The 14,273-nt window shown below is 58.2% G+C and overlaps 1 protein-coding gene across 10 annotated transcripts in view; it reads left to right on the top strand.

Moving 5' to 3' along the window:
- XYLT2 (xylosyltransferase 2) overlaps window positions 1–14,273 on the top strand; it is a 24,330-nt gene continuing 10,057 nt past the window's right edge. For 3 of the 10 annotated variants that reach the window (XR_014821220.1, XM_084984806.1, XM_005668924.3), the window contains exons 1-10: window positions 1–169; window positions 7,764–8,253; window positions 8,512–8,687; window positions 8,970–9,172; window positions 9,592–9,672; window positions 10,081–10,297; window positions 10,387–10,563; window positions 11,090–11,352; window positions 11,644–11,839; window positions 12,590–12,923. Coding sequence is in view for 3 of the 10 variants with exons in the window: in XM_084984806.1 (XP_084840932.1) it covers window positions 35–169; window positions 7,764–8,253; window positions 8,512–8,687; window positions 8,970–9,172; window positions 9,592–9,672; window positions 10,081–10,297; window positions 10,387–10,563; window positions 11,090–11,352; window positions 11,644–11,839; window positions 12,590–12,923 (2,272 nt within the window). In the remaining 7 variants the exon portion in view is untranslated. Of the gene's footprint in view, window positions 170–6,306; window positions 7,550–7,763; window positions 8,254–8,511; window positions 8,688–8,969; window positions 9,173–9,591; window positions 9,673–10,080; window positions 10,298–10,386; window positions 10,564–11,089; window positions 11,353–11,643; window positions 11,840–12,465; window positions 12,924–14,273 lie in introns of those variants that run through there. The other 7 variants (XR_014821222.1, XR_014821221.1, XR_014821224.1 and 4 more) reach the window with 5 other exon arrangements.

Genomic DNA, 14,273 nt, shown 5'->3' on the forward strand with positions numbered 1-14,273 from the left:
GGCTGGGCGCGCGCCCCGCGTCCGGGGCAGGAAGATGGTGGCGAGCGCGCGGGTGCAGAAGCTGGTTCGGCGCTACAAGCTGGCAATAGCCACGGCGCTGGCCATTTTGCTGCTACAGGGCCTGGTGGTGTGGAGCTTCAGCGTCCTGGAGGACGACGAGCCGGGCGAGGTGCTCCGATGGCCGGGCGGGCAGGCGGGCAGGCCCGGCGCGGGGGCGCGCGGGGTCCTGGAGGGGCTGCAGGCGGCCCCGGCCGGGAAGTGGGGCACCGGCCGCCTGCGTCTCGCACGAGAGCGGCCGCCTGGAGCAGGACTTCAGACCCCTGGCGCTCCCTTCCCAGGAGGGCCCAGGGCCCTGTGCGCGGGGGCGGTGCGGGACCCGAAGGCCCGGGCCGCGGGGGACAGGGGCCCAGGAAGAGGGGAGCAGGTGTTAGTGGGGTGGTCTCCAGCCAGGGGAGCAATGAAGGTCAGGCGCTAGTGGCGGAGAGTGGGGCGGGGAGGCGGGTCCGGGTCCGAGCCTGCTCGGGAGATGGGGAGCCCCAGGCCAAACTTTCTGAAGTTGGGAGGGGCGGGGGTTTGCGCGCCATGGGCAGAGGAATAGGGCGGAGGGACCCCAGGAATCCATGCCCAGCCCCGCCTGAGGGGCATTGGCCAGTGAGGAAGTAGAGCTTGGGTGTGGAACTCTGACAACTGAGGGAAGAGGCAGTGACCCCAGGGGAGAGAATTGGAGTGTCCCTGAGGCGTGGCTTCTTCAGCCTGGGATCTGAGGAACCTGCTGGGTCTCCAGGAGAGGCTGGCAGAGGGCTTGAGCTGGTGAGACGGACTCAGGACATTAGGAATTGGGGGCTGCCCCTCGAAGGGTGACAGCAGTAGCTGGTTTAGCAGAGCCCCAGGCCTGGGGCAGGGGCAAACCCTGTCCTGCTGAGTCCCTAGGCCCTTGCCCAGAGGGTCTCACTCACTCTTGGCTGTTGTGATTTCAGCTGGAGGTCCAGACCTGTCTTCCCTAACATGGTCGGAGGGTCCAGTGGGGTCTGGGACCACCTTGGAGGATGGGGGAGGATAGGCCAAACTCTGGCCCTAAGCTTTGGGCCAGAGGGCAGGCCTTCTCTGCCCTCATGCCTTGGTTCTGGTGCCTGTAGGGCTCTGTGTCAGACCCTCTGCTGGCCGTGTCCTTTCTGGCCCCTCCACCTGGACAGGTGAAGGCCAGAGGAGCCCTGATGTCCGCTTCCCCTTCCTGCATCTGGGCGGACTGGAAGGCCTGGGGTGGACACTGGGAGCTGCCTTTGCCTTTTTGGAAGAACCAAGAGACTGGGATGGTGAGGGGAGCTGGGACAGTGTCACACGAGACCCCAGCTCCAAAGGGAGCCGAGGGTGGGGGGTGGGGGAGGCTGACTCTGACATCTGAAAGGAGTGAGCTGTGGTTGGGTGATTAGGAGGAAGGGGAAGAGAATATTCTGGACTCAGTGCGTGAAGATTCTTTGGGCAGATAAGGCATTCTGCGATGGAAGGGGCTGCTGAGGAGTTGGGTAGTCCTGGGACCCTGGATTATGTGAGAAGAGGCTGGTGACCCCCCCTGGAGAGGGGCATGGCAAAGCCTGGGAGGCTGCTCAGAAACAAATGGCCCTGAGCCGCTTGGCTCTGTGAATCTCTGGATAGGCCGAGAGATTGTCCAGGCCTCAAGGTCCCTGCTGTTCTGCCCCCAGCCTCGGGGCGGGGGGGGGAAAGGGGAGGGGGGCAGAGAACTGGGGCAGTAGAGTCGCCTGGAATCCTGCCTCCTACCTCCTCGTCCAGCTTCCTAGCAGAACCCGATAGGGGGAATCCCTGGACTAGAATGGAAACAAGATCCTTGATGACCTAGAGGTTGTGCAGTGCAAGTAGCCATTGGTGCTTGCACCCCTTCGGCAGCTACCTCAGGGTTGCCGCAGCATAACCTGGTGCTCTGGACGGTGAGTGTGGAAGTTGGACCACCCCACTTCACCATCCAGTGCTGCTGCTAGTACATGGTGTGACCACCAGCAAATCACCTAAGCTCTTTCAGGTCCTCAGTGGTATCCCCTGCCCCCAAGATGGAAGTAATAATAGCGCCTCTCTCATTGGGTGATGCCTGGGAAGTAGTTGGAGGAGTTGCTGGCACATGCTAAACTGTCGGTAAAAAACTCTTATCATGTCAACACTGCCCAATGGTAGTAGGGATTCAGTCAGTCAGTCAACAACTATTAAGTCCTACTTCATACCATGTATTGTGCTCATAATACCGGGGATACAAAAATTAACTAGGAGTTCCCATTGTGGCTCAGTGGTAACAAACCCAGCTAGTATCCATAAGGACGCAGGTTCAATCCCTGGCCTTGCTCAGTAGGTTAAGGATCCAGCGTTGCCATGAGCTGTGGTGTAGGTCACAGGCATGGGTCAGATCCCGTGTTGCTGTGGCTGTGGTGTAGGCTGGCAGCTATAGCTCTGATTCAACCCCAAGCCTGAGAACTTCCATATGCCGCAGGTGTGGCACCAAAAAGAAAAAAGAAAGAAAGAAATTAATAGACAAGGTCTTGGTCCTCATGGGCAGACAGTCTGCAGGGAGAAGCTGACCATGAAAAGGAATCGCAGTAACAAGGGGGCCGGTGTAGAGAGGTGGTTGGGGAAGGCTTCTGCAGGTTGTGGCCTGTGCACTGAAAGATCCAGTCTGGGAAATACGTGGCCAGCGTTCAGGCAGATGAGCCTGAGGACAATGGGCTTAGCTGGAGGTGTTTTCAGGGAATGGGAAGGCGTGTACGGTGGGGGTCCCAAGAAGAAGCTTCCGGAGTTAGTCCAGGCACAGCCTGGAGATGCAGAGAGGCTGAGGCTTTGTTCTAAGTGCAGGGGGAGAGCACTTAGTCCGAAGGGGTTTTGCGGCGATGGGATGAGATGTGCATTTAGACGCGCGCTCTGCCCGTCTATGGAGGGGCTGGAGTGGAGACAAGAGATGACCATTAGCATCCAAAGAGCCGCTTTATGGTTTTCAAAGCTCTCACAAATGTTGTCTCACCACGTACTTTTAACGTGGTCTGAGAAGTCCAAAGGTCCATTGCTGGGTCCTCTGTCTCCGTGGCTCAGAGAAGGATTCCAGGGAGAAGCTGCAAAGCCAGAAAATGGCAGAGGACTTTGAATTCCTCCGTCCCCAGTGGGGAGGAAGGGGCCTTGGAGGCCAGAATATATCTAGGCAGTTGTCAGAGGGCTAATCCCCGTCCTCAGTAATTAGAGGGGACTCTGGCCTCAGGGGCTACTGGGGGCAGCTCCTCTAGGGGCACAGTATGAGGCCTGCGGCTGCACCTATACACATGCTTGGTGTGGGGCAGTAGTGAGGGCTGGCTGCCCCCCACCCCAGTTCCTTGCTGCTGCCTTCTGGTCCCCCAGCCTCCTCTGGGATTGTCCTTCTCAGGGTCAGCCAGCTCCCTGCTGCAGTGCAGGCCACCGTCATGCCCATCTCCTCCCACATCCCGTCCCCCACCACTGCTAGCCTGGCCCCATGCCCCAGGCCCTGCCCTCCTGACCAGCTTCCTGACTCGCTGACACTGGCTTCCATCCTGAGAGCCCACAGCTCTTCTGCCATCCCTACCCACCTAAGCTTGAACATGTCTTTCTCTGCCCACCGTGTGGCCAGGTCAGACATCACTAGGTTGATGCACCCTCAGTTCAGTGGGGCCGCCGCCACCTTTCCGGGGGGCTGCCTGGTCCAGGGTGCCCTCCCCAGTGTGGTTGCAGCAGGGGGTCTGCTGCCGCTTCCCTCACCTCCCTCTTGCAGGTGTTTTTTTCTCAGATGGAGCTAACTATCCCCTGCTCTCACTGGGTGCCTCCCAAGAGATCAGAGGGTTGGCTGGCTGCCAGGCACAGAAGGCTTGGGTGCCAGGGTATAGGGGTGGCCCCTGGATAGCCCTAAGGTGGCTGTGAGTTTGTCATGTGAGGCCCCTGCCACGCTGGCCGGGGAGGAGAGAGAGGTCCTAGCGAGGGGAGGGGCAGGGAAAACTCAACCCAATGGTCCAAAGTGTCTAAAGACCTTGGCTTCTCTCCTGACCTCACGTTTGACTGTTTCCTATTCCCCTTTGTTTAATGCTAATGATGATGACAGCATTAACTAAACGCTGAGCCTGTGCCAAGAGCTCTTCGTTCATTCATCATTCATTCATTCATTCATTCTACAAATACTGCGTGTCTCTCATTGCCAGACATCCTTCTGGGCTCTAGGAATATATCCCTGAACAAAACAACAAAAAAACCAGCCTTGTGGACAATACATTCTTGAAAAGGGAGAGACACAGAGTGACATAATACACACTTACACATATAAATAAAGTACATTATAGGATGAGAGATGGTAATATTTGCTCTGGGAGAAACAAAGTGGAGGATGAGGGAGGGCTGGAGGTTTTTTTTTTTTTTTGTCTTTTTGCCTTTTCTAGGGCCGTTCCCGCGGTGTGTGGAGGTACCCAGGCTAGGGGTCGAATCAGAGCTGTAGCCACCGGCCTACGCCACAGCCACAGCAATGCGGGATCCGAGCCGCGTCTGCGACCTACACCACAGCTCACGGCAACGCCGGATCCTTGATCCACTGAGCGAGGCCAGGGATTGAACCTGCAACCTCATGGTTCCTAGTTAGATTCATTAACCACTGTGCCATGACGGGAACTCCAGGAGTTTTAAATACAGTGGTCAGGACAGCCTCCCTGAGAAGAGGCCACCTGAGCCAGGGGCTGTGGGGACACCTAGGGGAGAGCATTCCAGGCACAGAGGACAGTGAGTGCCAGGTGGGATGGAGGGACGCTGACAAGGCCACTGTGGCTGGAGGAGAGTTAGCCTTGTTAGGAGGTGAAGTCAGAGAAGGGAGGGGGGCAGCCACACGTGGCTCACGTGGCCTTTGTAGGCTCATGTAAGGGCTTTGGGCTTTGTCCTCAGAGGGGGAACCATGGGTGGCTTCAGGCAGAGGCGTGGTGAGATGGGACTTGTTTTAAAGGGAATCCTGGGAGTTCCTGTCGTGGCTCAGTGGTCAACGAATCTGGCTAGGAACCATGAGGTTACGGGTTCCATCCCTGGCTTCGCTCAGTGCGTTAAGGATCCGGCGTTGCCGTGAGCTGTGGTGTAGGTCACAGATGTGGCTTGGATCCCAAGTTGCTGTGGCTCTGGTGTAGGCCGGTGGCTACAGCTCCGATTTGACCCCTAGCCTGGGAACTTCCATATGCCATGGGAGCGGCCCTAGAAATGGAAAAAAAAAAAAAAAAAAAAAAAGGGAACCCTGGCAGCTGTGATGGGAGGGGACTGTAGGAAGCCAGAGTGAGAGCAGCTTCTAGGCAGGGGTGGTAGCCTTGGGGCAGTGAGAGGTGATCAAATTCTGGGGGTGCCCTTAAGGGTGCCCCAACAGGGTTTACTGATTGTCGAAGTGGGAGGGAAGTGAGTCAAAGCTGACTTCCCAAAGTTTCGGGCTTGAGCGCCTTGAAGGATGGAGTTAACTGGGATGGGGTAGGCTGAAGTAGGAGCCAGCTGGGGGACCATCAGGAGCTCACATTTGGGGGTTGAGTGCACGGTCTCTGAAGCTCCCAGGGGAGGCATCAGGGAGGCTGGCAGTTAGACACCTCAAGGTTCAGGGGAGCGATCCAGGCCAGAGAGATCTGGAAGTGGATGGAATTAGGAAATGGAATGAGGTCTCCTGGGAAGCCAGGATGAGGAAAGACCCCAGAGTAGCCTTGGAGTTAAGGAAGGGTCAGCCAAGAGGGCTGATAAAGAGTGGCCAGGGGGACAGGGAAAACAGGAGGGCATCCTGGAAGGACGCCGAGGGAGGTGGGTGCTTCAGAGGCTGTGGTCCAACGAGTCATGCTGCTGGGAGGCCAGGCCAGGAGAGGACTCTTGCACAGAGAGTGCTGAGAGAGGAAGGGGACAGCTGGCGGAACCAGCTCTTTCTAGCTGTGCTGTCTCCCGCTCTGTCTCATTGGACACTCATTCTTGTATTTTATAGCTGAGAGCACCCGCTCAGAGGTGGGTACCTGTGGCAGAGCTGGGCAGGGAGCTTGGGGGACTGCAGGCTAGTCTCACGGTGCCTCTCACCCCTCCATCCCTTCCATGTCTCACCCACCAGACACCAACCTGACCTCCTATGTTCCAGCCACTCTGCTAAGCACTGGGGAGATGGGGCTGACATGACAGCCTCTCCCAGCGGTCAGTGAGCTAGAACATCCTGCCATGGGGCAGATGGGATGGCTTCACACAAGGGGACTCAGGGCTGGATCTTGCAGGATAGATGGAATTTGGTCAGGCAGGGAAGGGGAGTTCCCATTGTGGCTCAGCGGAAACAATCCACTAGTATCCAGGACACAGGTTTGATCCCTGGCCTCACTCAGTGGGTTAAGGATCCAGTGTTGCCACGAGCTGCAGTGTAGGTCGCAGACATGGCTTGGGTCTGGTGTTGCTTGGGGCTGTGGCAAAGGCCGGCGGCTATGGCTCCAATGTGACCCCTAGCCTGGGAACCTCCATATGCCACCGGTGCAGCCCTTAAAAGGGGGAGGGGCGCGGGGACAGGAAGTTCCCAGGTGGTACAGCAGGTTAAGGATCCAGTGTTGTTACTGCTGTGGTGTGGGTTTGATCCCTGGCCTGGGAACTTCCACCTGCCATGGGTGCAGCCAAAAAAAAGTGGGAGGACAGGGAGAGTTGGGAAGAGGGTGGGTGTACACACTTCAAGGGTGACAGGACCATCTAGGGAAGTGCCTGGGTTTGGGTAGAGGCTGCAGGAGCCAGGAAGCAAGCATGGAGCCATGGAGGCAGAGCGCTCAGCTTTTCCTTCAAGAGTGACCCTGCCACAAGGAACAGTGAGGTCCCAGCCTCCAGCTGCAGTGCCTGCAGGCTGCGCCTCAGCCTTCTAGCTGTGGCCTTGCACCTCCTGGGCCACCCACACCCCCCGCCTCTGCGGTGGTCCTAGGGCTCCCATCTCCAGGCCCTCTTTGCCCTGGAGCTTCCCATTAGCTGGCCAAGGCCCTCTGTAAGCCAAACTGTCTTTGGAAGCACTTCCTTCCCCTCCTTGCACAGATGTCAAGCCGGCCTGGCCGTCTGCAGGCTTTCTGCTCCTGCTTCCTCATCATTCTGAGATGTGACTCCCGCCCAGTAAAGCTCTTGCACTCTGACTCTTTTGCTCTCTGTTTCCCAGAAGACACAGGCAGTAAGGGGGTCTCAGATTTCACCTCTCTCCTCTGCACCGGGCAGGACCCCTTTGCTCGATTGTGGCCTCTGCACTTCCACGTGGAAATACTGTAGTCTGCAGGATGCTTTCCTTCTGAGAAAAACTGTCTCTTCCCAGCCAGGACTGGGCGGAAGGACCAGTGTTCTTGTGTCTTCTGCAGGGCCCTTACGCACTTTTCTTGTGAAATATGTGGATATTCACTTTCATATTTGCTGAAAAAGATAGTGGTTTCTGAGGCAGCCTCCTTGCCCGCCCACTTGCATCTCTCACAAGCACCCTATCTTAATAACGGTGCAGATCAAAAAGAAAGAAAGAAGGAAGGAAGGAAGGAAAAAAGGAAGAAAGAAAGAAAGAAAGGTATTTGAACCCAAGGCATAAAAGAGATGTAGTGCCCTGTGATCTGTGTGGTTGTGGGTATGGAGGTGCCATGATGCCCGGGCGCTGGTCTCAGCAGAAGTGCTGTAGAGTCCTTGGGCGAATCGTGCTTTTCTAGCAAAGGGTGGCAGGGGCTTCTAGGCCCAAGGCCAGCAGGAGGCTGTCCCAGTGACCTGTGTCTGCCTATTTTTTACAGAAAGGAAGGCAGAAGAAGCCACGGCCGCTAGACCCCGGCGAGGGCTCCAAGGACACAGATAGTTCAGCTGGGCGGCGGGGCAGTGCGGGCAGAAGGCATGGGCGCTGGCGGGGCCGTGCTGAGAGCCCCGGCGTGCCCGTGGCCAAGGTGGTACGGGCAGTAACCAGCCGGCACAGAGCCAGCCGGCGGGTCCCGCCCACCCTGCCCCCAGAGGCCCCAGGCCGCCAGAACCTGAGTGGGGCAGCAGCCGGGGAGGCCCTGGTTGGGGCAGCTGGCTTCCCGCATGGAGACACAGGGAGTGTGGAGGGCGCCCCCCAGCCTACAGACAATGGCTTCACGCCCAAGTGTGAGATCGTGGGCAAGGATGCGCTGTCTGCACTGGCCCGGGCCAGCTCCAAGCAGTGCCAGCAGGAGATCGCCAACGTGGTGTGCCTGCACCAGGCCGGGAGCCTCATGCCCAAGGCTGTGCCCCGGCACTGCCAGCGGGCTGGTAAGCGATGTGTGGGTGGAGGGGTGGCAGCCTGGGAGGGAGCATGGCAGGAACCCTCACCCCTGTTTCTCAAGGGGGAAAGCTCAGAGGGGCCCACCTCTTTGCCCTAAGTGGCAGAGATGGAGCTGGGGTCCAGGAGCCTCAGGCTCCAAGTCCAGGGTTCTTCCTCTGGGAGGCAGGCAGCCCCCTCTTCCTGTCTCACCTGCATTCTGCCACCCAGGATGGGACCTCACCAATGGCCTTGATTTCTGCTCTCAGGGAAGATGAGCCCCGGCATCCAGTGGGATGAGCCCCGGGTCCAGCAGCCCATGGACAGCCCCCCAGTGCGGATCGCCTACATGCTGGTGGTTCATGGCCGCGCCATCCGCCAGCTGAAGCGTCTCCTCAAGGCTGTCTACCACGAGCGGCACTTCTTCTATATCCATGTGGACAAGGTACCGTGGCCGGGGCAGACCAAGGGCACCTGAGTGAGCAGAGCAGAGCCCCAGAAGGTGACAGACAGACAGTACCTCTGACCTGCTTTCAGGTGACCTAGAGATGGGGGAGCAAGCCAACACCAGGTGACACGGCCGCTTTCGAGCTGGAGCCCTGGCCTGTGCCCTCTCCATTCCGTGTCGCTTGTACTCTGCCCTGGGTTGGGGTGGGATGGGGAGGTTGTAATGCTGGGGGTCCGTCTGCCCCTGTGGAGTTGCCATCGCCATCTCCAACTCCCACAGCGCTCCAACTACCTGCACCGCGAGGTGGTAGAGCTGGCCCGGCAGTACGATAACGTGCGGGTGACACCCTGGCGCATGATCACCATCTGGGGTGGGGCCAGCCTGCTGAGGATGTATCTGCGGAGCATGCAGGACCTGCTGGAGGTGCCCGGCTGGGCCTGGGACTTCTTCATCAACCTCAGTGCCACTGACTACCCGACCAGGTGTGAGGTGGCGCTCTGAGCCCTCTGGATGGGAGGGGGGGCCCATCTGGGCACTCGGAGTCCTTCCCTCCCCAAAGCTTTATTCTGGGATCTGCACGGCCCAGACGTGGTCCCTTGGCCCCAGCCATGTTTTAGGGGAGGGGTTGGTGAAAGATGATGTGAGGATTGAGTGACACGGGATGGGAAGAAGGAGGAGCCAGAGGTCTGTACTGGGGGTCCTTGGTCAGACAGCAAGGGGTGGAGCAAGGACGGGGTGGTCTTCCTTGGCCCACACCCCAAAGCATCAACCTGGGGTAGAGCCCTTGGTCAGAATGGCTCTCAGTGAGACAGGAAGGAGCCCAGGAGTGAAGCTCAGGATGCTGGAGGGCCGGTAACTGAGCCACCCTCACAAAGCTGCCCACACCCCATTTCCTCTCCAGGACCAATGAGGAGCTGGTAGCTTTCCTGTCCAAGAACCGAGACAAAAATTTCCTCAAGTCCCATGGCCGGGACAACTCCAGGTGAGGGGGTAGGGGAGGAGGCCTCAGCCCTGGGTTCCAGAGTTTCCAAACCAATCACAGATTGACAGAGTTCCTGTCACAGTGCAGTGGAAATGAACCCAACTAGGAACCATGAGGTTGCGGGTTCGATCCCTGGCACTGCTCAGTGGGTTAAGGATCCGGTGTTGCCGTGAGCTATGGTGTAGGTCGCAGATGCGGCTCGGATCTGGCCTTGCTGTGGCTGTGGTGTAGGCCTGCGGCTACAGCTCCAATTGGACCCGTAGCCTGGGAACCTCCATATGCCACAGGTGCAGCCCCAAAAAGACAAAAAAAAAAAGGACGGATTGAGGAGCACTCGTTCCTAGAAGGGTGGGAGCCGGGGCCCCATCCTGCAAGACCTTTGGCCACGGGCCTGACTGCCTCCCATAGGTTCATCAAGAAACAGGGCTTGGACCGGCTCTTCCATGAGTGCGATTCGCACATGTGGCGCCTGGGCGAGCGGCAGATCCCAGCGGGCATCGTGGTGGACGGCGGCTCGGACTGGTTTGTGCTGACGCGCAGCTTCGTGGAGTATGTGGTGTACACCGATGACCCGCTGGTGGCCCAGCTCCGTCAATTCTACACGTACACACTGCTCCCAGCCGAGGTGGGTGACCTGAGCCCGCCCCCAGGCTGAGGAGGGCGCGTGGTGGGTGCCCACGGCTCACCGTCTCCACCCTGCCCTGCCACCCGCAGTCCTTCTTCCACACGGTGCTGGAGAATAGCCCGGCCTGCGAGAGCCTCGTGGACAACAACCTGCGGGTCACCAACTGGAACCGCAAGCTGGGCTGCAAGTGCCAGTACAAGCACATCGTGGACTGGTGCGGCTGCTCCCCCAACGACTTCAAGCCACAGGACTTCCTCCGGCTGCAGGTGCTTCCCCGTGACCCCCAACCTCCGCCCCTTGGTAGGGCCTCATCCCAGCTTTTTTTTTTTTTTTTGTCTTTTTGCCATTTCTAGGGCCGCTCCCGTGGCATGTGGAGGTTCCCAGGCTAGGGATCGAATCGGAGCTGTAGTCACCTGCCTATGCCACAGCCACAGCAACTCGGGATCCGAGCCACGTCTGCAATCTATACCATAGTTCACGGCAATGCTGGATCCTTAACCCACGGAGCAAGGCCAGGGATTGAACCCGCAACCTCATGGTTCCTAGTCGGATTCATTAACCACTGAGCCACGACGGGAACTCCCTCATCCCAGCTTTTGCCAGGTTCTTTGCAGGGTCAGAAATGAGCCAGCGTGGTCCGGTCAGAGGATCTGGGGGCCTTGCTCTGGGAGCACCCATCGGGGATTAGCCCTGGGAGGCTGATCTCTAAGCAGGGCCGGGAAGGGCCCCTCCCCTGCCATGCTCTCTGGCACCCTCCAGCCTCCTTCACCCTCCTTGCCTCTCCTGCTCCAGCAAGTCTCCAGACCTACCTTCTTTGCCCGGAAGTTTGAGTCGACTGTGAACCAGGAGGTACTGGAAATCCTGGACTTCCACCTCTATGGCAGCTACCCCCCCGGCACCCCAGCCCTCAAGGCCTACTGGGAGAACACCTACGATGTGGCCGATGGTCCCAGTGGGCTCAGTGATGTCATGCTCACTGCTTACACCGCTTTTGTCCGCCTCAGCCTACGCCATGTCGCCACCGCTGCATCCCCACTGGCCGACCCCCTCTGCAGGTGAGACCTTCTTCTGACCTTTTGCAGACCCCCAGGGTGTAGAGCCCTACGAGGATGCCAGTTGGAAAGAGACAGCCCCTACCCTCAGGGACCCCTCCCAGTTCGAGGCAGGGAAAAAAATGCAAATAAAACAAAGATGGCAAGAGCCAGGCGCATAGGTTCTGTGGGTGTGAGATTTGGGGCAAAGGAGGCACCTGGGGATGGGACTTGCCAGAGCCCCCTCCCTGGGGTTCCAGGCCAAGTCGGGTGTGCTGATGGCCTCTCCCTTTCTCCCTGCTGGAACCTTCTTAGGTTTGAGCCCAAGGGCTTGCCGTCCAGCGTGCACCTGTATTTCTATGACGACCATTTCCAGGGCTACCTGGTGACGCAGGCGGTGCAGCCCTCAGCCCAGGGGCCGGCAGAGACGCTTGAGATGTGGCTGATGCCCCAGGGGTCGCTGAAGCTGTTGGGGCGCAGTGACCAGGCCAGCCGGCTCCAGAGTTTGGAGGTGGGACAGGTCCTCCCCTTGCTTTCTCCTGACCCCCAGCAAGACTCAGGGAGCGGGGAGAGAGGGACAGACACCAGGGGAGGGCTAAGGTCTGGGTTTGGCCTTTCCCGACTGGATTCATGGGTCTTCTTTCCCAGTGATGGCAGCCTTGGGTGCACAGAAGACATGCGGTCAGCAGGGAGGGGACTGTGGTTTCACTACAAGCCCAATCTTCTAAACCCCGGGGAACTGCTTCTAAAGGGACTCGGATCTTCCAGTTGGGCCAGGAAGTTAGGCTTTTGAGTGTCTCCTAGGTCTCTTCCTCAGAGGCCTTTGCTTTGTGTCGGGGTGATCTCTGGGCAGGGCTTCGAACCTCATCCCTGCCTTACTGCCCCCAACACTGCAGAGCAGATCAGAGCAGGAGCCTAGCATGAATCTCAGAGAGATGTTACAGAAATCATAGTTTGAGGAGGTCCCTGATGGCGCAAAGGGTTAAGGATCAGGCGTTGTCACTGTTGTGGCTTGGGTTGCTGACATGGTGTGGGTGTGATCCCTGGCCTGGGACCTTCTCCATGCCATGGGCCTGGCTGAAAAAAAAAAAAAAAAGAAAAGAAAAAAAATCCTAGTCTGAACCCATCATTTTGCAGATGGGGAAACGGAGGACCAGAAAGAGACAGTGACTGACCCAAGGTCACACAGGAGTTAGAAGCAGCAGCAGGGAGAGAGAAGGCCTTTACCCCAGCTCCTACCCAGCTGCCTCCCTCCCTACAGGTTGGCACTGAATGGGACCCCAAAGAGCGTCTTTTCCGGAACTTTGGGGGGTTGCTGGGGCCACTGGACGAGCCTGTGGCCATGCAGCGCTGGGCCCGGGGCCCCAACCTCACAGCCACCGTGGTGTGGATCGACCCCACCTATGTGGTGGCCACGTCCTACGACATCGTGGTAGACGCGGAAATGGAGGTCACGCAGTACAAGCCCCCACTCAGCCGCCCCCTGCGGCCAGGGGCCTGGACGGTTCGACTGCTTCACTTCTGGGAACCCCTGGGTGAGACCCGCTTCCTCGTGCTGCCCTTGACCTTCAACCGCAAACTACCTCTCAGGAAAGGTAAGGATCTAGTTCCCAAGTGATGCCCAGGAGCCAGACAGGATAGGATGTGCCAGGCAGGGGACCCCGAGAAGCCGACCATCAGAGGAGGGGAAGGGGGAAGCTTGCGGCCTTGATCCTCCCCTCGCTAAGCCTCCCCGTGGCCCTGTGCTGCTCTGTGGCGCTTTGGAGTCAGGCAGACTGGCTTTAGATTACAACTCTGATGCTTTAATTGGGCTTTTATTCTTGGCAAGTTTTGGCCTTCCTGAGCCTCAGTCTTATTACATATCGGTAAGAAAGCGTAATTCACCTGTTGGAGACTTGGGTGTGTGAACACAAATCCACTCCACCTATAGCTCCAGTGAAAAAGGGGACATTATTGGGAGAATGGAGGGCTTTCCCCAGACAGCCCAGGAAATGTCTCAGCCTCACTGGGAACCCAAAGTGCTCTCTCACTGCCTCTGGGGCCATCTTGTCCCTCATCCTGGGTTCTCCCCGAGTATCAGCCCCAGGCTCTGACTTCTTGATATGTGATACATGGCCTCTCGGTGCAGCAGAGACTAACCAGGGCCTCTTGGTCCCCCAGTTCCCCATTTGGGGGACAGCAGATCTGCTTGGCCATCCTCCCAGTCCATTGGTAGCCACGTAGGCAGGGGCCACATGGCCCTTTGTCCGCTTGGCTGAGGCTAAGAGAGCAGACTCTGAACAGAGGCATGGGCTGCAGGTTCCTGCAAGGGGATCCTAACCCAGGTTACCCCCTGGGAACTATTAGGGATATTAGGAATATTAGGGACTGGGATGCAGTTCATGCTCAATAAGTTGGTAGAGGTTTCCTTCCTCTGGCCTCGTTCTAACACAGAAAAGGTGGGTCAGAGCAGGGCTAACCCAGAAGAGGATGGGGTATTGGGGTGGGGCGGCGGCTGCAGCGGATCAGAAAGGGCAAGCCGCACCCCTGCTCTCCTGGGACTCACGGCCTGATGGAGGAGATGGGAGGAAGAATGGAGGCAAGCTTTACAGCAGGCGGCTACTGGAGCTGAGCCTCGAATGGGCTAGATTTTTTTTTTTGGTCATTTTGACATTTCTTGGGCCGCTCCTGTGGCATGTGGAGGTTCCCAGGCTAGGGGTTGAATCGGAGCTGTAGCCGCCAGCCTACACCATAGCCACAGCAACGCAGGATCCGAGCCGCGTCTGCAACCTACACCACAGCTCACGGCAACGCCGGATCCTTAACCCACTGAGTAAGGCCAGGGATCGAACCCGCAGCCTCATGGTTCCTAGTCGGATGCATTAACCACTGAGCCATGACGGGAACTCCTGGGCTAGATTTTTAATAGGCAGAGAGGGATATGCTAAACTGAGGGAACAAAGTTG

The sequence above is a fragment of the Sus scrofa genome, chromosome 12 (genome assembly GCF_054392235.1).
Source record: "Sus scrofa isolate SSC_HxYL_T2T_F1_AM1 chromosome 12, Sscrofa_HxYL_maternal_Yorkshire_Landrace_v2.0, whole genome shotgun sequence".
NCBI lineage: Eukaryota > Metazoa > Chordata > Mammalia > Artiodactyla > Suidae > Sus > Sus scrofa.